The 20584-nt window shown below is 38.8% G+C and overlaps 5 protein-coding genes across 9 annotated transcripts in view; 2 read left to right on the top strand and 3 right to left on the bottom strand.

Moving 5' to 3' along the window:
- LOC128262661 (protein eyes shut) overlaps positions 1–4024 on the top strand; it is a 55592-nt gene extending 51568 nt beyond the window's left edge. The window contains exons 13-14 of the mRNA XM_052997054.1: positions 1112–1615; positions 2734–4024. Of these exons, the coding sequence (XP_052853014.1) occupies positions 1112–1615; positions 2734–2921 (692 nt within the window). The 3' untranslated portion in view covers positions 2922–4024. The remainder of the gene's footprint in view (positions 1–1111; positions 1616–2733) is intronic.
- A 123-nt stretch (positions 4025–4147) lies between these two features.
- Positions 4148–5154, bottom strand: LOC128262674 (ras-related protein rab-11.1-like). Its single transcript, XM_052997072.1, has 4 exons — positions 4840–5154; positions 4581–4701; positions 4351–4522; positions 4148–4290 (listed from the first exon to the last, which is right to left on the bottom strand). Exons 1-4 carry the CDS (start codon positions 5037–5039, stop codon positions 4229–4231), a joined length of 555 nt encoding a protein of 184 aa, XP_052853032.1. The 5' UTR covers positions 5040–5154; the 3' UTR covers positions 4148–4228.
- A 148-nt stretch (positions 5155–5302) lies between these two features.
- Positions 5303–11764, bottom strand: LOC128262672 (ras-related protein Rab-5B). Of its 4 annotated transcripts, none has more exons than XM_052997070.1 (6): positions 11680–11764; positions 7778–8162; positions 7366–7486; positions 6878–7046; positions 6699–6812; positions 5303–6635 (listed from the first exon to the last, which is right to left on the bottom strand). In XM_052997070.1, the coding sequence occupies exons 2-5, from the start codon at positions 8044–8046 to the stop codon at positions 6712–6714; spliced, it is 660 nt and encodes a 219-aa protein (XP_052853030.1). In that variant the 5' UTR covers positions 8047–8162; positions 11680–11764; the 3' UTR covers positions 5303–6635; positions 6699–6711. The 4 variants fall into 4 exon arrangements, with proteins under 4 accessions (XP_052853030.1, XP_052853026.1, XP_052853029.1 ...); XM_052997066.1 differs by lacking the exon at positions 11680–11764 and adding an exon at positions 11419–11673; XM_052997069.1 differs by lacking the exon at positions 11680–11764 and adding an exon at positions 11507–11673.
- A 561-nt stretch (positions 11765–12325) lies between these two features.
- Positions 12326–18034, top strand: LOC128262662 (uncharacterized). Its single transcript, XM_052997055.1, is given in 4 exon segments — positions 12326–12713; positions 13274–14440; positions 14442–15260; positions 15852–18034. Coding segments are annotated over 3 exon segments (2580 nt in total). The 5' UTR covers positions 12326–12713; positions 13274–13354; the 3' UTR covers positions 16527–18034.
- A 326-nt stretch (positions 18035–18360) lies between these two features.
- LOC128262665 (trans-1,2-dihydrobenzene-1,2-diol dehydrogenase) lies at positions 18361–20370 on the bottom strand. Of its 2 annotated transcripts, none has more exons than XM_052997057.1 (3): positions 19335–20370; positions 18772–19148; positions 18361–18664 (listed from the first exon to the last, which is right to left on the bottom strand). In XM_052997057.1, the coding sequence occupies exons 1-3, from the start codon at positions 19711–19713 to the stop codon at positions 18413–18415; spliced, it is 1008 nt and encodes a 335-aa protein (XP_052853017.1). In that variant the 5' UTR covers positions 19714–20370; the 3' UTR covers positions 18361–18412. The 2 variants fall into 2 exon arrangements, with proteins under 2 accessions (XP_052853017.1, XP_052853018.1); XM_052997058.1 differs by having other exon boundaries at positions 18772–19177; positions 19335–19465.
- Between the last annotated feature and the right edge of the window lie 214 nt (positions 20371–20584).

Genomic DNA, 20584 nt, shown 5'->3' with positions numbered 1-20584 from the left:
TACTCAACTTAGAAACTTTACATTTTTGCAGTTCTAGAAACTTTCATATTTTTTGCTAGTCAATCAGTAATTTCAATTTTTTAATACCCCCTCGTAAATGCAACATTATTCAAAATGATAATGACACAATGCGAAACATCAATCAAGCATCTGCAAAACAAGCTTTTTGATTATATGATATTGGCAGATGCGTTTTATTTTCTTATTTCTTTATCTATCGGATGTTATATGTGGAGGTTCAGCTGGCTGCCTTTCACTTATTAGCAAATTGTAAATTAACATGCCACAAAATCAAGTTAAGATTGAAAAAATGCAAGTCGGTGAAGGGTAAATTAACAGATAAGAACTAAAGGGAACAATTCGAAAAAATAAATAGGGAAAGCGAAGAACCCCAAGTATAGATACAAATTTATGACAGACAAGTGTGACAAGATGCTTTATAAAGAAAAAAGATAGAAGAGAAAAGTGAGAGGAAGTGTAGAGAAAATTTATAACCGCACGATAATAAAGATTAATATTTCCCTCGAGTTGAGTTCAGGTTCTGAAAGACGATTCATAACGAGAAAAAAACTGGAAAGCTAGTGAAGTTAAAGAAAAATGCTGACAAATGAAAGGAGTGAAATTGGAAGTAAATAAATAAACACAAAGGAAATAAATAAACGAACTGAATTATATAATTTTGTTTTATACATATAACGAAAACTTTTTAAACATTTTTTGTTTAAAAAGTGTCAAACTAATTTTAAAATTGTTTATTGTCTGAAGAAATTATATTTATATTATTCGACTTAATAAAAAGGCACTTGTAATAGTTTTAAAGTAGTGACAAGAAAACCTGTAAGATTAGAAAAAGATTGTTAAGCAAGTCTAAGTGGCAAATGATGGTAGGCCTATAAACGAGATCAGGGCCTAAAGATGAAGATTCATAAAGCGAAACAAAAGACGAGAAGACGAACAATGCAGCTGGAGCGGCAAGCTGATGCTGTAATTTAATTATGTATCGCATGCAACATGTTTAATGCAGCGATCGTCGTGTGTGCCGCCTCCCTCTTTTTCCTCACCGCCGCCATATAATATGATTTTTGTATATATTTTTTTCTGATTTTCCTAGCTATGAGCAAGCCGACGACGCCGAGCTTCCGCGGCAACAGTTACCTGATCTTGCCGCCGCCGCGAATTCCGATGAAAGACAAGAGACGGGGACCCTCGCTCTATGTCCGCCCCCGCGAAGCCATCCAAGTTTCGCTGAATTTCTCCACCATTGAGCCGGACGGACTGCTCCTGTGGAGCGAGCACGAGAGGAGCAAGTTCCTGGGACTGGGCTTGGAGGCGGGTCACCTGAAGCTGGCCAGTAATCTGCTGGGAAGTGCCAACGACACGGTGAGGGCCCCGGCCAGCGGATTCATAGCCGATGGCGCTTGGCACTGGACGAGTGTGCTGCTGGACCGATCGAGGCTGGAACTCCAGCTGGACGGGGAGGTGATCTTCACGGAGAGATTGCCCGAAGGTGGAAGATCACCTTTAGCCTCGACCACACCGAGAACAACTATTGCGGGAAGGCGCAAAAATGCCAGCAAGGAGCCAACAATTAGCTACGAGGATGTCTTCTACTTGGGTGAGTTTCAGAACTATACTACACATTTTATATGAAACCCTATATTAGTTTTTAAAGAACTTTTATATTTTTGCAATATTTGTGATCATACTAGTAGACTTTTTTAACAAATAAAAAAATATTAATACAAAGAGAAAAGTATTTAAGTATTATAACATTTTTATCTATTATTTATAAAAAAAATAATATTTAGACCATATAACATTTGTCAACCCTGTCAAGATCATACCAACAGACATACATATTCAACACAAAAAATTGTAACTTATACAAAAATAATAGTTTTTTTGACCTTATAACATTATTTAACCTTTTAACTAAATACCACCAAAATGCTTTATGCTTAATGCTTACTTAATGCTTAATGCTTACTTAATCCGCTTACCGTTTTACGTTTTTTTCTACAAAATGTTTTTTTGTTAACGATGAACATAAAACCTACTTTTATTTTAAATGTTCACAAAACATAAACATTTACTAAGTGCACTTAACATTTTTAAAATCTGTAAAATGAAGCTCAGGCCGCTGATTAAATCACTTGCATGCAGTTATCAGTTTGTTAGTAACTACAAACAACACTTTTCCGCGCCTTTTTGCTAACTAAAAAACATAAACAAAAGCCACAGTTTTATTTTATACTTTACATTAGTTCACTTGTTGAAAAGTCGCGAGCCGAGTTAAAACTAACACTGGTAGTGGGAGGGAGAAAGCAAGACGATTGTTTAAGCCGTGCTGCCAACTCGATGGCTTAAAACAGCTGTTGATACGATAGTCTGTTAATACAAATCATCTGCAAATAAAAACCTTTTTCATGCAATATACAAACAAGAAAGACTTAATTAAAAAAGTTATGCTCACCCTTAAGCTGTTAGAAAATAATTTAAACACTTTAAAATAATGTTATTTTCATAATTAATTTTTTTATAAATTATTTATTTTCTTCTAAATTAGCACAAACAAATAAATGTTTTTATTCTAACTTAAAGTTCTCGACGCTGTTAGCGCTTCTTTTGTAGAGTGCTGTTAACAGCAGAATATACCTTACCCAGCACTGGCAACTATTTAAATTTAAATATGAATTGATAAGAGTGTTATTTGATTATTTTCAACCGAAACAGGTGGCTTCCCCAATTCGGACTCGGTGAGCAGGCGCACAAAGGGCCGGTTCTTCGATCCTTTCAAGGGCTGCCTGCAGGACATCCAGTTCGGCGCCGAACCCACAGCGATTATCAGCGATTTCTCAACGTACCAGGGCGAGAATATCGGATCCTGTGATCTGCACGGCGATGAGCCACTTATTGTATAGAAAACGAAATCAAAAGCAAAAGGCAGTTTATTCAGTTTAAACTTTCAAGATTCGCAATTTTCTTGAGGAGCTAATTGACGACGCGATATATAAAGAGAACTTACTTGTAAGCTAAGTGATAAGCGAGTTTATAGGAAATTGGGGGAAGACCTCCCGGAATCAGTATATACACACAGTTTTTGGGCAAAGCTATCGATTTAAAATAAAAACGACAGACGAATAAAAGACAAGAAATGGAACGTAATTTTGTAAATTTTATAGAAATAAATGAAAAACAAAAAAAAGACAATGTTTAGACTTAAACCACGGAAACAAACAACAAATTAACTGGTTTATCAAAACAATACCAAAAGCAAAACTAAGAAAGACAAAATTTTAGATTAGGAACTAAATCTAGAAAATACCGATACCAGACACAGATATAAACTTCTCTTACGTAAGTGATATTTCAAGTGGAATAACGATTATGGATAAACGATCCAAAATGCATCTTAACTTATCTGTATGTATATTGTTTTTGTTGAGCCAACCTTTTGTTATGCAATTGTTAGCATTTGTGTTAGATAATAAAAAATAAAAATGTTCGATCCAAACCTAACTAATTTCTCCGAATTTCAATACTCAACTGTCTACGAAAACTGCCCTTAACGAGATTCTGCCATTTTTAGTTTCTCTATTTTAAAATTTAATTTAGTTAAGACTTTTTTTCTCCCTGTTATCTATGTACGTTACTATAGCATAAAAATCTCCTGATTGAAGCCATTTAGTTGCCTTGTAGTAGGTTAGCATGTACTCTCTATGATTTATCTTGAAAAAGTAACTCAAAATCGAACTCGACTATTCTAACAGCAAGTCAAGACGCATACGGAAAATCTATGCTAGTCATACAATATAATTATTCTTATAAATGGAAAACAAAGTAGCAAGAATGATACAAACAAACAAAAATATATATACAATACTTATACAATACGAAACCAAAAAGAAAATTGTAACCAAATACAGTAAGTTAAGTATGTATTTATTTCGAGAGGCATCTTAATCAGCTATAATTTTAAATAAAAAGAAATCAAATGGGAATTAGAAAAGGTTAATAAACTTAACAGATAAATCCTTTTTAATTATGGGCACTGGGAGAATGCTCCAACATTTATTTTATTTATTTGTTTTGTTTATGGTTTTTTTTTTGGGAAATTGAAATCTGCTTCTTAGAAATATGTAAGTACAAACTATTTTTTCATTTTTCGTATGTTAATGTTAAATACAAAATAAAAGATTTTTAATTTTCTTTATACTCTTTTACAATATTACAAATACCAAGATGATCTTTTATGCTTAAGTAACTTTTTCGCATTTCTTATAGCAATAGCTGGAAAAAAGTTCCCCGAATTATTAAAATCATATATATAATAATCGCTATTTAACTAACCAACTTCTAAAAAACACTTGTTGACATTCAAGTTTGTGGTTGCAGATGTTTCCCAGAAGATTAATCCGTTTCGTTCTGCATATTTTTCTGCCTCTTCGGAGGGCACAGCTCTATTTTCGGATATATCAGCTTTGTTGCCCACTATGGCTATAACCTTCCTGGGTTTAAGTGTCTAGAAATTATAGATATCGTTTAATTTTATAAAACAAACAGACCGATTTAAGTCAAACCCAATCGTTGAGTTTCTCGGCCCATTTTATCACATCACTGTAGCTCGTCCGATCGTGAATATCGTATACCAGCAATGCACCATCATGGTTTGTATAATGACTTTGCACTATATGCCTTAATCTAATTGAAATGAATCGTAAATTAATTTAAAGTCATCAAAAAGCCGCAATACCAGGCATTATTTTTTACAATAGAAATAAATCATTTACAAAAAATATTAATTCATTAATGGGTTTTTGTTATATCTATGATACTCACCGCTCATGACCTGCAGTATCCCAAATTTTAAGTTTGGTTGTTACACAGGGTTCGGCAATAGTTTTTACCAGAAACTCCACTCCCGAGGTGTGTTTGATTTTTTCAGGAACTTTGCCATTTACATAGCAAGACAGCAACGATGACTTTCCAACGTTGTAGTTACCTAAGAGAACTACTCCAAAACAAAATTCAGGCTCCATCTTTGACCGATCCGGTTTGAAAGAGCTTCGACTCTTGACTAAATAAACGAATAATATAATGACAATTTAAAGTTCCCCTGTCAGACTCGATGACTATTAATTCATCATCCATCATGATTATCTTTAAAACTCAACTAGCTATAAATATCTACTACTGGAACTTGGCAGATAAGGCAAGTCCTTAAACAAACCCTAAATTTTTTCAACTCAAGTTTTTATTAAGATCTGTGAAAACCCACAATTTAAATACGAATGCCGGCTCATTCTCGATTCAAATCGAATGACTTTATATATATACGGATTCATATATATATAAGTATATACGATGTTTTCATTTATTATAATTTATAAATGTTAAATTTAAATACATACAGACAACATAAAAATTATAAATTGGAAAGAAATAAGCATCGGATTTGATCGGCTTTTGATCGCTTGCAATACAATTGTAAATCAAATCATAGATGTTTTGTGGAACGATTTAAACAAATTGTTTATGGTATTGTGTTGTTCGTTTCGATTTATTTATGTTTGTTTCTTTTTGCATTTATGGTAAAGTATTTCAAGGTTTATGTTTAAGAATTCACTTTACTTCCTCGGCTTAATTGCATACTAGATGTAAGTTTAATTTTTATGGTTTACGATAGTTTCTCTTTTCATGTTTATGTTTAAAGATAGTAGCATTAAATCTTCGATTGTTGCTAGAATGTGGAAAAATAGTTCAACGCAAGACGAAATTAAAAAAAGATAAATTATGCATAATTTGTTTGTTTTTTTTTTTGTAGTTTTGTTTTCCTTTTTTTCATATGTGTATATATAATTTATATAAATTGCAACTATCACACGTGTCCACGGCGACCCGAAGTCGAATCCGAATCCGGAATCCGCACTTTGGAGCCGGAGAGACACACACATTGCCACAGACCGAGGCGAGCGAGGATCTTCAGCCGCTGGCCTGAACTTTTGCTCCTTGTGGTGTTTGTTTGTTTGTTTGTTTTATTTGGAACGCTGCTGAGAACAACTGCAACTGGAATCTGAATCTTCCCCTGACTTAATTCGCTCAGAAACTTACACGAAATGTAAACTTTACAAATATTTTTTGCTCGCTTAGATGGTTTCCGGTTTTTTTTTTTTTTTTATACAATACATTTTCAAACTTTCTACGACACGATGAACTCTGCAAAAAACCTCCTGCGCTTTCTCTTCTCTAGTTATATTATTTTGCGTTGTTATTTGAAATGGTTTATGTTGGTATCATACTGATAGTTTAGCTCAATTGCGGGGCGTGTGTCAGTTTAGTTTTTGGACAGACATCGAGTCAAATGAATCTGAGGTGTGGGGATTGATAACTAACTTTCTTCAATTGCAACTTTCGTTTATGTTGGGGAGGCGGACTCCATCTTGTTAAGTTTATAATTGTTATTATGCGGTCTTTATCATTATTGTTTTTTTTGGGGCTCTCAAATGAATTTTACTGTCCCCTGGGAGAGCCGGCTGTAGGTATTTCTTTCGGATTCTGTTAAATTTTTAAATAATTTTTTTTATTTATAATTATCAGCATAAACTTTTCAAATCTCTCGTTGGAAATTTCATTTTCTAGAACGCAAAAACGAAACGTAAATTAGCAAGAAGTAAATCGTTTGACTGCTATAAACTAACCTACAAAGGGACATCACTTGCAGCAATTGTTCGTCGGTCGATTTGTTTCGTTCCCATTCGGCCTTATGCTGGTTCCCTGATTGTTGGCGCCATCGTTCTTAGGTAGTTTTTTAGCTGTAATTAGGAATACGAAATTAGCTAAGTTTCCTGTCTGCTTTTGGGCATATTTAATAGCCTACCAATGGCCAAGAAGATGTCGTTTACATTCATGCCCGTCTTGGCGGACGTTTCCATGAACAGCAAGCCGTTCTCCTCGGCATATTGCTTCGCTTCATCGAACTCCACGACGCGAATGTTTGACAGATCCGCCTTGTTTCCGGCCAGCGCAATGACAATGTTTGGTGAGGCCTGAAAAAAAGAGGATTATTCATTTTAAGTTACTAATCAGAGTCATTTTCTAAGCACCCAACCAGTTTAAAGGCATAAGTTCTACAATTTACATATAAAAGTTCGCCTTGGTCAAGAAAAATAAATAAATTAATTCAATGGGGTGTGAATAAATGCCGAATCAAGTTCAATGCACCCACTTGGGGCGACCTTAAAATGCAACAACAAAGAGAATTTAAATTTATTCAACAATAAAACGCTCTGCACGAGATAGCATTGACCTTGATGGTGAAGCGGAAGAGCGGAAAAAAGGAAAAGTCGGCTCGATGATGACACTCACTTGTTTATGCAGTTCCTTGACCCAAGTCTTTGCACGCTGAAAACTGTCTTGATTCTGTATATCATAGACGACGATAGCGGCCTGCGCACCACGATAATACATGGGAGCTAAGCTGTGGTATCTGTAAATACAAATAAAGGTATGTTTCAGTAAATTATACATAGTTAAGTATGGTATAAATTCTACCTCATACAGCTAAAATTAATTTTAAATTAAAAAAATAAACATTTTATATGTTTAAAACCAAAGGATTTAGTATTTACTCGCAAAGCCAATTATAAACTTTTCCTACTATAAGCACAGAATATCAGTCATATAAATGTTTACAAAATGCAGCCCTTTCAGCCGTTTCAACGATTACAACCAGAAAACAAAATTCGAGCTGTTTGATGGTTTATCCCCCGACAATTACCGCTCTTGGCCAGCCGTGTCCCAGATCTCGAATTTGACGACGGTGTCCTCTATGCAAATGGTCTGTGTCAAAAAGGCCGCACCTATCGTGCTCTCCTGGTACTCGTGGAACTGTCCCTTGACGAAGCGCAGCACCAGGGATGACTTGCCCACGGCGGATTCGCCGAGGAGCACCAGCTTGAATTGGCAACTTTTGTTCTGCGAGGTGCCATTGGGTCGCTGTGCCGCTCCAGTGCCGCTGGCACCGCCGCTCCGTGGTGTGGTTGCCATGATCGGTTCGGATTGGATCGGTTGCGGTGTTCCTCCTCTGAGATGGCAACTGATGATTGGTTCTACGGACGGTTACTGCAAATCGCTCCCTCTGCTGATGTGTTTTGACGAGGAATCTAAAAGATAAATAACATTAAACCTTTATAAAGAGATAATATATTTATAAAACAAATAGATACAAACAAACTATTTAATAAAATCACTAAAACTACTTGTCAATTGATCTACGATTGTACAGAGAATTATGGAAATTCCAAACTTTGGGGGTATTTCCTTTCCAGAGCTTATATTCTGCCTCTTTTGAACACGTTGCACATGTGGATACATAACAAAACGTACGAGGACAGAGTGGCGCCTTCGTTTGTTTAATGACGCCGTTGACAAGCCCAATAAGTTTAATTCAATATGTCCGACAATATGGTTAAAAGGCCGCCATCATCCATCAGTGAAGCAAAAAAAACAGAAAAAAGAAGAGCGCAAGCTAATGGTAATCGATAAATCCCATTGAAATTTAAAGCAATACGCCCTATAAAACTTGCCTATGCATAAATGACATAATTTTGAATACTTTTTACAATCCAAATCACAAATCATTATCACTTGCGCTACTCAGCATCATAATAATTCCATGCGATAGTAAATTTAACTTTCTGAGAAAGTCAAAATCCGAACTTAGATTTCCAATGTCAAGTACTGTTTTTAGAAAATTGCGTGCGTGTCAGCTTCAAACACTCACAAACACAAACTTAGTTAATTGCATGAGGAAAAAACAAACAGCAACAACTAAAAATACTTTGGCAAACACAAATGGGAAACCTTAAAAATGTTGTTTAGGCGCAATTATTGTTTTTTCCCGTCTTTGTCCCATTTCCCCAGCGGTTTACAATTAAATAAAAATATAAAAATCTTATCGGTCTGGGTATGGAATATCTAAGTTATCGTATAATACCCCTAAATATTTATTGCTGCTCTTTTGGGCTACTACAAAATTGATAATGCACACATTTTCTGATAAAACTTTTTCGAGGGCGGGTTATTCACAAATGTATAATGATTATTTGTATATAGTTATTATATATAGAGGACGCCTCGAATTATTCAGCTTGTGTGGCTTTTACAATCTATCTGTTATCAGTGGAACTCTTATGAATCATACGCCACGTTGGCCACAGGTTATTGCTGAAATGAGAGCAAGTCTCTAGAGGTTTCAATCTCGAATTTTGTTTTATTAAATTCCAACTTTTTGAATTGCATTTACAAAACTTTATTGATTTATAAACAGACTTATATGCCAATTATTTATTTTTTGTTGAACATTTTTTTATAGTTGTTAAGGGATTAAAGGTATTAAAGAACGACATAAAATTCTTTAAAGTAAAGAATTAAAAAATTATTGGCAATAACTCTAAATTTTTCTCCAGAAAATCTAAACTTTGTAAGAATTTTTGTACAAACGTTTGGAATCTCAGACATCTCAGATGTTATTAATTAACACATTGAAGACTGTACAGAGGAGATAAACCTACAAAGATCGAGGGATGGAATTCTACACAAATCTTGTTTAGTTTGTGGAGAGAAATAAAGTAAAATAAGAGTGGGAGAGTATGAGGGCGGAAGCTGTGATAAAAATCAATGCAAAATAAATTAAACGAGAGAAGCGGAGAAAGTAAAAGCGTGACAAGCATGCAGTTTTTGTTGCTGTGCGGCGTTATTAAATTAACGAGGGAAGAGAGAGAAAAATATGCAGTCAGTCAACAATTGTTTGTTTCTCCCTCTCCTATCCGCCAACTATTATTGTTTTTGTACAGAGACTTTGGAGCAAAGTGCACAGTCACACACACATACATACTTAAGCGGCAAATTTTGTTCTCTTTATAAAAACGGCTCTCTCATTTGCGATAAAGTAATTTTGCCTACAATTACTTTTTGTTGTCCAGCGAATGACGTATTTTGCATTTTAATGCATCCACACAAGAAACCCGGGCTTTAAACTCAATTAAAATAAGCCACTTTTAAAACTAATATTCCTAATGGGAAGTCTTTCATGCGAAGCAGCTGGGAGAAAATAACTCACCGGAAAATATATAATTTAAGTTATCTCTTATAAACCCGTTATTTTTAGCGCTTTTCTTAAACAACAGAACTGGTCTTTGCACCCTTCTACGGAAAATTCAATAACATATAAAACAACGTTCACCGATGGGTGAAAATTACGGTTCTTTTAGAACAGCTGACGATGCGTCATTCAAACGTACTAATACAAGTGAATCAAAAGAGAAAATAAGAGCGATAACTACAACAAAACCACGCAGTCACAACAATCGACAACCAATTAGGTGTCAAAAATATAAGCAGTTCTCATATAAAATTTTAATCTGCTTACAAGCTTAATGTATTAACATTTTGAATATATACTTAATATATTTCAGTATAGAAACAAAATAAATATGAGAACAATTTGTATGCAACTCGTCATAATTAAAGGCATTTTATGTACATAGTTTCTTCAATGGGAGCACGCACTATAAATAAGACCGCCCTATTAGTGTGCCCTTGACTGTGAGATTGCCTCTCTGGAAAAGTCAACAAGTGCAATTTTCTCAGCATTTTTCTCAGCACGCTTAAAAAAGCAGAGAACACAATTAGCAATATATTTACATACCACTAGGTAAATATGTATTGTATGACAATCACAATTCTCTCCATTAAAAAATAAGCGAAAAAATACCTAAATAAACAAATGTAAAAAAGCGGTGAAATAGAAGACGCGATTTTGTTTACATTTTGGATTTAACAAAAACATGGGAGAGGAAAAGTGGAGGGGGAAGTTTTTGTAGACTGGTACGATAAGGAACGGATTGCAGATAAATACACATACATACATCCACCCGCAGACACCCGCACTCTTAATAATTAAGACGCAAAACAAGCTGAACAAAGAAGGGCAAATTTCGCTCCATTCAGGCGGTTAAAGCCCGTAAAAATCGAATGATAATGGGGACCGATCCGAAACGATCAGCTTTATTCCATTCCAAGTGCACCTGCATTTTCTTTATCTCCCAACAATGAGAAACATGCACTATTTTAACCTTAGCGACCCACTGTGTACGCTGCACTTGGAGCAGGTCTTATGACCGTCTCGCTCTGGCGCCTGCTCTTTTGGGCAACGCACCCAAAAAATTCAGGGCCATCTATCGCGCTCGCTCTTACACTCGCACTATGGCGGACAGGGGGAATAAAAAATTTTACACAACTTTCTTAATTAATTACGGGTGGCGAAAGCAACAACGCAAAAGCACTTGACTACCCGCCGATTTACGCACTTCTTAACGAGGCTCTTTGCCTTACAACCACAAAACTGTTTGCATTTACGTTTTTCTATAATTGTGTGCCCAAAAACAGCCCCACAAAACGAAACGAAACGAGCGCAGAGAGAGATAGATAGCGACTGACGACTCGCCTCTCGGAGTTTCTTTGCAACTCTTGTTTTTTTCGATTTCCAGGCGACGTCACCGCTGCGGGGCGTTGTTGTAGATTTTCCTGTTTTTCTGTTGGCGTTTATTAGGTTTTTTTTGCCTTTATCACTGCGCTGGGTAATTTAATTTGCGTGGTTTATTGGTAAACTTAACTTACAACTTTCTTGCAATTTTTATCTGTGGGACCGCGCCACGTCCGTTGGAAAATACCAAAGCACTCTGGTAAATATACTAAAACTGATCGAAAATTAGAGGATGCCGAAGGTGGAAAGCTGCGATGAATTTTTAGATCATGTAGTATGTTATTACTACGGACTAAAACCAATTGTAAATTCCTATCGGCACATAGATCTATATTTAAGTGGTGTGACCGAATATTAGGCTTAGCACTCTGACGTCACTAACAAATTCGAAGTTTAAAAAGCTTTAAGATCTTAATATAGTTAATTTAATTAAGCTGGCTTAAGAATTCATTATTTAAGCAAGTAATTCAATACATTGAAAGAAACTTTTTTTTTTGGACTATAAACCGCCTCCGAGCTTTTCCGCTAATTACGTATGCGTGATAGTATGTTGTCATATAGTCAAACAACGGTCACACTTCCTTATTAACCTGTTATAAGCAGGGCAAGCAACGGTCATACAGCCTCTGGTTTCTGTTATAGACGAGACAAAGGTATAAGGTCAAAACTAACTTTTTATTATATAAACCAACCAAAGCGTACTAAATATTTATCGATTTCCTCGACGGTAAATGTAATGTATGTTTTCGGTATTTTTGGGTACATTTGCAAGAGTCCGTTGGTATAATTCAGTGATCTCGTCGCGGTCACACTGAATGGAAGTAATAACATTGCGAGAAAAAAGTGAGAAAAGGGTGAAAAAGTGCAAAAACTATTGGATTTATTTAATGATTTCCATTTGGAAATAAGCAAACGGGCGCAGTGATTAAGTTTATGTGCTAAAAAACGAAGTTTTGATAGATATTGAAAATAAAATCGCGTCCTGCTCCGCCTCCTGCACGCACACACTCGCAGCGCCCCGCACACACACGCACACAGTTGCGCCTTTCGTCATTTCTCTCGCTCTCATTTTTTTTGTCGCAGCTGCAACGCAAATTCCAAAAAGGATAATCCTCGCCGATCTCGCAAGTCCTTCCGGTGGTCTAAGAGCGGATATATACCCGCAATGGTGGGCCCCCAAAAATTTAGCTAATCAATATTGATTTTAGTTCTTGGTGTGTCTACTTTTCAGTTGTGCTTTTTGTTGTGTGCGAAATTCTCGGGGATCCAGGATTTCAAAGGATTCGGCACACGCACACTTGAGCAAATACAGTGAATACTAGAAATAGCTAACGTAATCTATGCGAAAATGAACTGATTGATTCCTCTGTATGTTCAAACCATTACACGTACACAGAAAAAAAGATATTTTTATATGATGACCAATTTTGGGATTTTTAATAATTAACTATTTGACACCGGTGATATTTGAACCCGAGCTTTTGTTACAAGATATTACATGAGAAATGTTTAATTTATTTGTATGTACAATAATTGTATAGACAACTTATTATTTGGATTACTAGCAGTCTATCTATGCATAAAAGCAAACGTTTTTTTTTTTCTAAAAACATGTTTATAATTGGGAGTGTTCACTGTATATACACACCTGATCTAGAATTTTTCGCTACCTGCAAAGTACTTTCCCCTGCCACATTGTGTATAACCATTTCCCCTACTCAATTGCAGATGATGACCAAAGGTAACTCGCAGATCTAGGAAGACCAAGTGCTTTTCGGGCCCAGTTTCGGGGACCTCGACACGGATAGCATGTTCAGTCCTATCAAAAAGATATTTACGTACATACAAAAAAATGCTAGTGGTTCCAATATGTTCAGCCCTTCATCTGGAAATACGACAACCGGTCAAAGGGAGGCCGCCGCCAGCATAAGTGCGCACGATGAAGGCGACAGAAAGCAGAACCAGGAGGATGGGCAGCAGGATCTGAACGATGGAGCGGCGATGGGGGAGCCGCAGCAGGCGCAGGAAATCCTGCCCCAAATGGACGACGCCGATGACGAGGAGGACGACATCGAAAGGCTGATCAAGACCTCCATAATCGATGCCACCAAAGTGCATGCGGCCAAGGCCAAGGCGATGGCCTCTTTACCCTTGCCCCTGGAGCAGCTGGACGATGAACTGGCGGATTTCGCACAAGGTCCCGCGGACACCGAACTGGAGGAGCAGTTCCTCGAGCTGGAGAACTATCCGAACAACGAGATTATCGTACTCAGCGACGCGGAGCTCAACTCGTCGATAGCCTCCGATGCCGTGTCCGAGGATCCGCTGGCCATAGACAACATTCTGGACTCCTCGTCGGTCACCACAAACGAGGAAGTGGACACCAGCGGCGAGCTGCTCTGGCTGAAGTTGAGCAACGAAACGGAAATGGCCACCAGTTCGGGAGTGGTGGCATCGTCCACCAATCAGGAAGAATCCCAGAAGCCCGCCAAGCCAATTAAAAGAAAGGAAGATGAGCTGAGAGATGGTGGCTCTGATTCGGGACTAGGTAGTGAAACGTCAACCTTGCCGAAACTTCCGGTGGAGAAAGTAGCCGAGCCAGAAGCAGCCCCGGAGAAGCAGGAACCCAAGCCCATCAGATCCAATCTCAAGCGAAGATTGGAAGAATCGGAAAGCGATGCTATTGATCTGGTGCCCGACATGTCTGCTCCCCCGCTGACCGCCCAAAAGCGACCCAAGCGCTCCATAAACTTTGACGAGGTCAAGGTCTACTATTTCCCACGACAACAGGGCTTCAGTTGCGTGCCCACGGCTGGTGGATGCACCCTGGGCATGGGCGCCCGGCATATTGCCTTCAAGACGATGACCCTGGCCGAGCATGCGGCTGAATTGAGGACGGGCACATCGCAGCCAAAACCAAGAGCTCCAACCGCGCGGCTCCAGCAGCGATGACAGCGAAGAGTCCGAGGAGGATTACCTAAGCGAGGGCAGTGGCTCTGATGCGGAGGACGGCTCCAATGGCTTCCTGCAGCCGGTGACGCCGAAGCAGAGAAGAGCCCTGCTGAAGGCAGCGGGCGTGCGGAAGATCGATGCTAGCGAGAAGAGCGAGTGCCGGGACATTAGGAACTCCAGGGAGGTTTGCGGCTGCTCCTGCCGCGAGTTTTGCGATCCGGAAACCTGCGCCTGCAGCCAGGCGGGTATAAAGTGTCAAGTGGATCGCGCCATGTTCCCTTGCGGATGCACTCGCGAAGCCTGCGGCAACACAGTCGGCCGGGTGGAGTTCAATCCGACGAGGGTGCGGACTCACTACATTCACACGGTGATGCGATTGGATCTGGAGCAGCGACAGGGCTCTGTGGGGCATCTCCAGCCGCAACAGGTGCCGGCATCCCAGCAGACCATCAGCTACTCCCCGGTGGGAGCGGCTACACCAGCACCCGCGTACTTCCTGCAAACGCAATCCAACTACAGCTCCGGCTATGCCTCGCCAGCTTACACGCCCGAGACCAGTGTGAGCTACTACCAGCAGCAGCAGGTGGCACCCACTCCTGGCCAGATGAATGCCACCCAACAGCAGCAGCAGCAGGCGCAGAGCCAGAGCTACGCGGGATACGCCCAGCTGGACAGCCTGGACTCGGGTCTCTTTGCCAGTGGCACCAATGCCACGCCCTCGTACGGAGAGCTATATCAGTCGCTCAGCTACGGCAGCACACAGGTGAGGCAGCCATGTCGGCTTTACTTATACAGCTGCGGTCAGAGTAATAGGAATAGACATCAAAAATCATTTGCAAGCCGCTTTTAAACACCTTTTTTATATTATCGTTAAGCTTTAACTTAGGTTTAATATTTTAAAACATTTTAAAAAAAGATCAAAAAACCGATTTGTTCTTAATTTGTTCTTTTTTAATTGATTGTAGATTGTAGATTGAATATAAAATGCCTTTGTACTCCAATAGATAGTTTAAATGAACGAAGATTTATAGCAGCTCTATCTAATGAATAATTGTCATAGTATAAGACAATAGTAAATTTTAAAAATGTTAATAAAATCTTTTACAACAGTTTATTGAAAGTCAATTTTAAGAAATTAGCAACCTATTTAATTTTCCTTGAAAAACTAATTAAACAAAAACAATAGTTTTTTTATTTCATTCTGTTTATGGGCATTAATTAAAGGTGTGTTTTTGTGCACTTTACATTTTCCACTAATGTTAATTTGATCGCTACTGTAGATGTCTTAATTAGCATATAATTAATTTTAAAATACTATTCTTTGTTATAAAATGTGTTTCTGTTATTTATTTAGATCACTTCCTATCCGACCGCCTATCCGCAGCTTTCGCCGTCACCCGTCGTCGCCGTGGCTTCCGGAGCAACCAGCTCCTGTGCTTTTAGCTCCTGTGCGGTGCCCTCGGTGCCGCCGTACGGAAATGCGACCACAACCGCCTCCAGCAATGCTCCATACCAGACCATAGCTGTCTCCACCACGTCGTCGCGGCTAGTTGGCAATCCAGTTGGTGTCGTTGGTGTCGCAGCAGCATCATCGCCAGCCGCGGGCGCGTCCACTTCTTCCGCGGCCACCACCGCCAATGAGTTTATCAGTTTGAGCACACCGATCGCCAGTTCCTCGCGCCTCTCGCAGATCAACGATCTGCTGCAGCACAATCGCAACACCACCGCCGCCTTGGTGGCCGTCTCCGAGGGATTCAGTGGCGCTGCCAGAAGCTCGTCCAGTGCGTCCACCATCGACTCCATCGACACACCGCCCATTGTGGAAGATGGCCAGCAGCGTGGATGTATGAACTTCGAGGCGTTGCCCCCGCCGCATGTGAATCCAGCGCCCATTGTTGCCGTCGTGCAGAGCAAGCTGCCCATGCCACCCATGACCACGCTGGCCCTGCCTCCTGCTCCTCCATCTGCTCCACAACCACGCCAGCCGCTGGACCAACAGCATCAACAAGCCTTGGGCGAGTCCACCTAGAGCAGGGAATGCACCACCAAATTGGTTTTTGGTTTTGGATGGGTCAGTCTATGGGGTTTTTAATGATTTGAGAATTCGGTGCAGTTTACTACCTTGGACAACTCTCAGTGAGTTTTAATTGGATACTATAAACTTGACTGTAACCTTAAAATTTTTGTTTAGTCCTTTTAATTTTTACTTTGAAAGTGAGCCGCTATATTTGTATCTATTAAAATCACATTTCAATTAGAATCCAGACAACTTAAGCAAAACGAAGATTATTCTTTGTTACAAATATTTTTTACATTGTTATATTCCCCCCTGAATTACACTAATTGTATTTAAGTTCATTTATTTACACATTTCCGATTTTAATCATTTTTTTATTTTACTTTTAAATTGAGAACATTTCCTTTTTATTACAATTAATTGTTTAATTGTTATATTTTTCCCTTGAATTATACCAGTTTTATTTAAGTTCAATATTTATATACTCCTCCGTTTTAAAAGTATTTAAAAAGATTTCTATAAAAGTTTTTAGTAAGCAAAAGAAAATAGTTAGTAAATAACATTCAGTTAAGTGAAATTTGCCTGTTCTTCCGAATCCATTGAAATCTTCAAAGTCCAAGAAGTTCTTCAGAATTGTACGGGGCGCACAAAAGACCCATCCTGAAATCGAAATAGGAGGAGCATAGAGAGAGCTGGGAATAGTTTTTATAGCAATTTTACACAGCAAAAGACTTCATTACGTTTAAGGCGGCGGTGGGCGTGGCTGAAAAAGGAGCAAAACAAGGACAGGCAGAAGGATTAAACTGGGGCAGGAATCAAAACGGACAGCGTTGGCGTCACTCCTCGATGTCAGGAGACCTCTTTAGTAGCGGCGAGGGCCAACGAATCGGGCTCGGACCGCCTTGTATAAATCATTTCATTGTTAAATTCTAATTAGTCCCTAAGTGCATACTGTAGTTTAGTTACTTTGTTGCTTAAGCTATGTTTCCATCGCAAAATCAAGTTCCCTTTAACTCATTTTTTTTTAGCTCTGTTGTGTAATCTTAAACGAACAAATAATGGAAGGACTGTGTTTGTACCTCCTATGAATTTAATGAGCTGAGAGCCTCTTAAAATTTCCCCAACAAATTCTGTGTGTCAAATTTGATTTAACCCAGCTTAACAGAAATCGAGCGTTAATTGATTTTGTACTTTGCATTTAGTTATGAATCCAATCTAATTACCCATTGAATTGTGTAAGCCTTTGGTAGAATTATCCCTTGATTTAGCTGCTTTTAAGTATTCATTTAGCTCCTAAGTTCCTCATTTCTGACATTTAGCGTATTAGCCCTTATGAACCAAGAACAACAAACGGCAGCAAACTGAAAGAAAAAAAAACAGACAAAAGCAACCACAATATGCAGTACGGTTTAGAAATATGTATATGCAACTTGATAACGACAAAAGCAGAAAAAATGAAAACGTAAAAGAAAAAATAATTGCAATTATTTAAATAAATATTGAATACAAAATAGCAAGAATTATAGGGGACTATTTGTTTTAAATTGTTTATGGTAAGACATTTATATTTTAAAATCTGCTGTGTTAATAATGTTTTTACTTAGAACTTTTGACTTATTCTTTTTTTACAGCACTAAATCCATGGCAATGTTAAAAGTTTCATACCAAGTAAGTACTTTTAAATATCTGGTATAAATTTGTTATTTTATTTTCTAGCCTTTGATCTTATTTTATCTCCTGTAATGAAATTTTCCATTTTTATTTACAACTAAGTTTTCTCATCTCGAAACACTTTTGCAGACGGATACCTATTTAATTTCCTGGTAAAATAGTAAAATAAACTCTGTTTAGTTACCAATTTTTATTTACAACAAATTTTTTCTATCATTTCTTAAGGCTTAGACCTCATAGGTGACCCCAATCTGTCGACGCATCTCGTCGGTAATGGCTATTAGTTCCAGACTTTCAGCGTGCGTGAATTTAGGACTCTCCAGCAGACGTTTCTCTATGCAGCGACGCACTTCCTCCGCCTCGTATCTCAATCCGCAGGTATTTGTGTAATGGAAATCAAACTTGGCCTGGGGCAGAGGCCAGGATTCGGGAGGACCATTAGAGCGGCTCAATAGAGTGCAGCACCAGTAGTTGGACAGCTGCAAAGATGAACAAAGTTTGGCTGAAACAGCTGCACTGATAGTCCAGCCAATCCCCACCGATCCACAGGTCAGATCCGGAGAAGCATGGCGATAAGCGCGCTCACCTTAATCTCGCCTTTGGTGCCCGTGATGACGGCATCGTTCTCCAGGTTCTCGAGTCCCGTGACCAAAGCCACCAATCTCCGTCCATCTCCATAGTCCAGCATGAACTCACCCTGCACATCCACCCGATCCTTGTTCAATTGCGTTCCACTGGGCAGGATTTTGACGGGCGAAGCACCGAAAACAAACTGGCCCAGTTGCAGGGCATAGATGCCAATGTCCATGAGGATGGAGCCTCCCAGGGAGCGATTGCACACGCGTTCCATGTGGGCCAAACGGAAGCCATGTTGGATCTTCACCTGGGTCACCTCTCCAATGACATCGCTGTTCAGCAGTTCCCTCAAACGGTCATAGCTGGGGAAAAAACGTGACCACATGCCTGAAATTTGATCACAGTCAAAAATAATACTGGCAATTAACCAGCCAATCATACTTAATTAAATATTTTTTACTTTGCTTTCATATTTTAATTATTTTATTATTTTACTATAAAATTTTAAATTTTATTAAAATTTAAATATGAAATATAACACTTTGAATTCAATATTCATATATTTACTCTTACCCTCCATTAGGAATACTCCACGTTGCTCCGCCAAAGCATACAGCTCCTTGGCCTGTTCCAAACCCAGGCACATTGGTGTCTCGCACAGGACATTTTTACCCCTGGCCAACATCAGATGGACGACGGCATAGTGAAATGGATTCAGGGTGCCCACATATACCACATCCACCTCGCGATCCAGAGCCATGGCATCGAATCCATCGTAGTGTCTGGGGATCTGGTTCCTCTGGGCGAACTCCTGAGCACGCTGGCCATCCACATCGGCCACAGCGACCACCACATGGCGGGACTTCTCCACCGTGCCCAGGGCGGTGACAAAGTCCTGCGTTATCCTGCCCGCCGCTGCAATGCCCCAGTTCAGATTCGTCTGGCTCTGCATTGTAATTAAGTAAGTATTGAATGCTATTTTCTGCTTTCGATTCAAGTCTCTCGCGGGCTCGTGTCCGTTCAGCTACTAACGCCATGATAATGATACCGAGTGCCAGTCCCGAGGGGTCTCCTATCAGTCCCTGGCATCTGCATTCATTGCACTTTTCGTATTCCATTGCATTCCGGTTGATAAGGAAGCAAACAGCTCTATAAGTTACATTTTTGGATGATGATGCTCGGATTCCAATAAACTTGGATATTATATACCCGTGTCCACTTATCCTGATTTCTTAGTTCCCCTATTTCCGAGAACTTAGCAGTCTTGCTATGGTATAAATATAGTTTCAAAATTTATATTTTTATTTAATTTAGACTAAGCCTTTTTTTTCTTCTTTACTATTTCGATAAAAATGAAAATATATTTCCCCTTAGTTTTTCTTCTACTACATATATTCGAAATCTCTAGTGGCTCGCTGGTCATGAAATGTTCTACGCAATCGAACAAAGTGGAATGTCGTAACAAAATCTGAATCTTATCTCTGGAAACTAAGACGAGCCCCTTTTTAAGCGACTATCAGAAGATAAGATAGGTCTATAAAATTTTTAAAGTACAGTTGTGTAAAGAGTTAACAAAAATTCATAAAATAAGATGACAATAAATAACCATAGTTTTTATATGGAAATTCAAGCCATTTTGGATTAACATTAAAAAAAATAATAATAAAGTAAATCTTGAGCCCAAAACTTTTTCTAATTCACCAATAATGCTAGACTGGGTGGTAATCTTGATAAGTGATAAGCGAGGAGAAACCCCACAAGACCCTGAGATAACCAAGCCCCTAAATTAAACGACGCCTATCATGCGGCGAAAACGTGATCAT

Source organism: Drosophila gunungcola, unplaced genomic scaffold, assembly GCF_025200985.1.
Source record: "Drosophila gunungcola strain Sukarami unplaced genomic scaffold, Dgunungcola_SK_2 000001F, whole genome shotgun sequence".
NCBI lineage: Eukaryota > Metazoa > Arthropoda > Insecta > Diptera > Drosophilidae > Drosophila > Drosophila gunungcola.
Note: the sequence above shows the minus strand (reverse complement) of the source record. Positions and strands in the feature narration are given on the sequence as shown.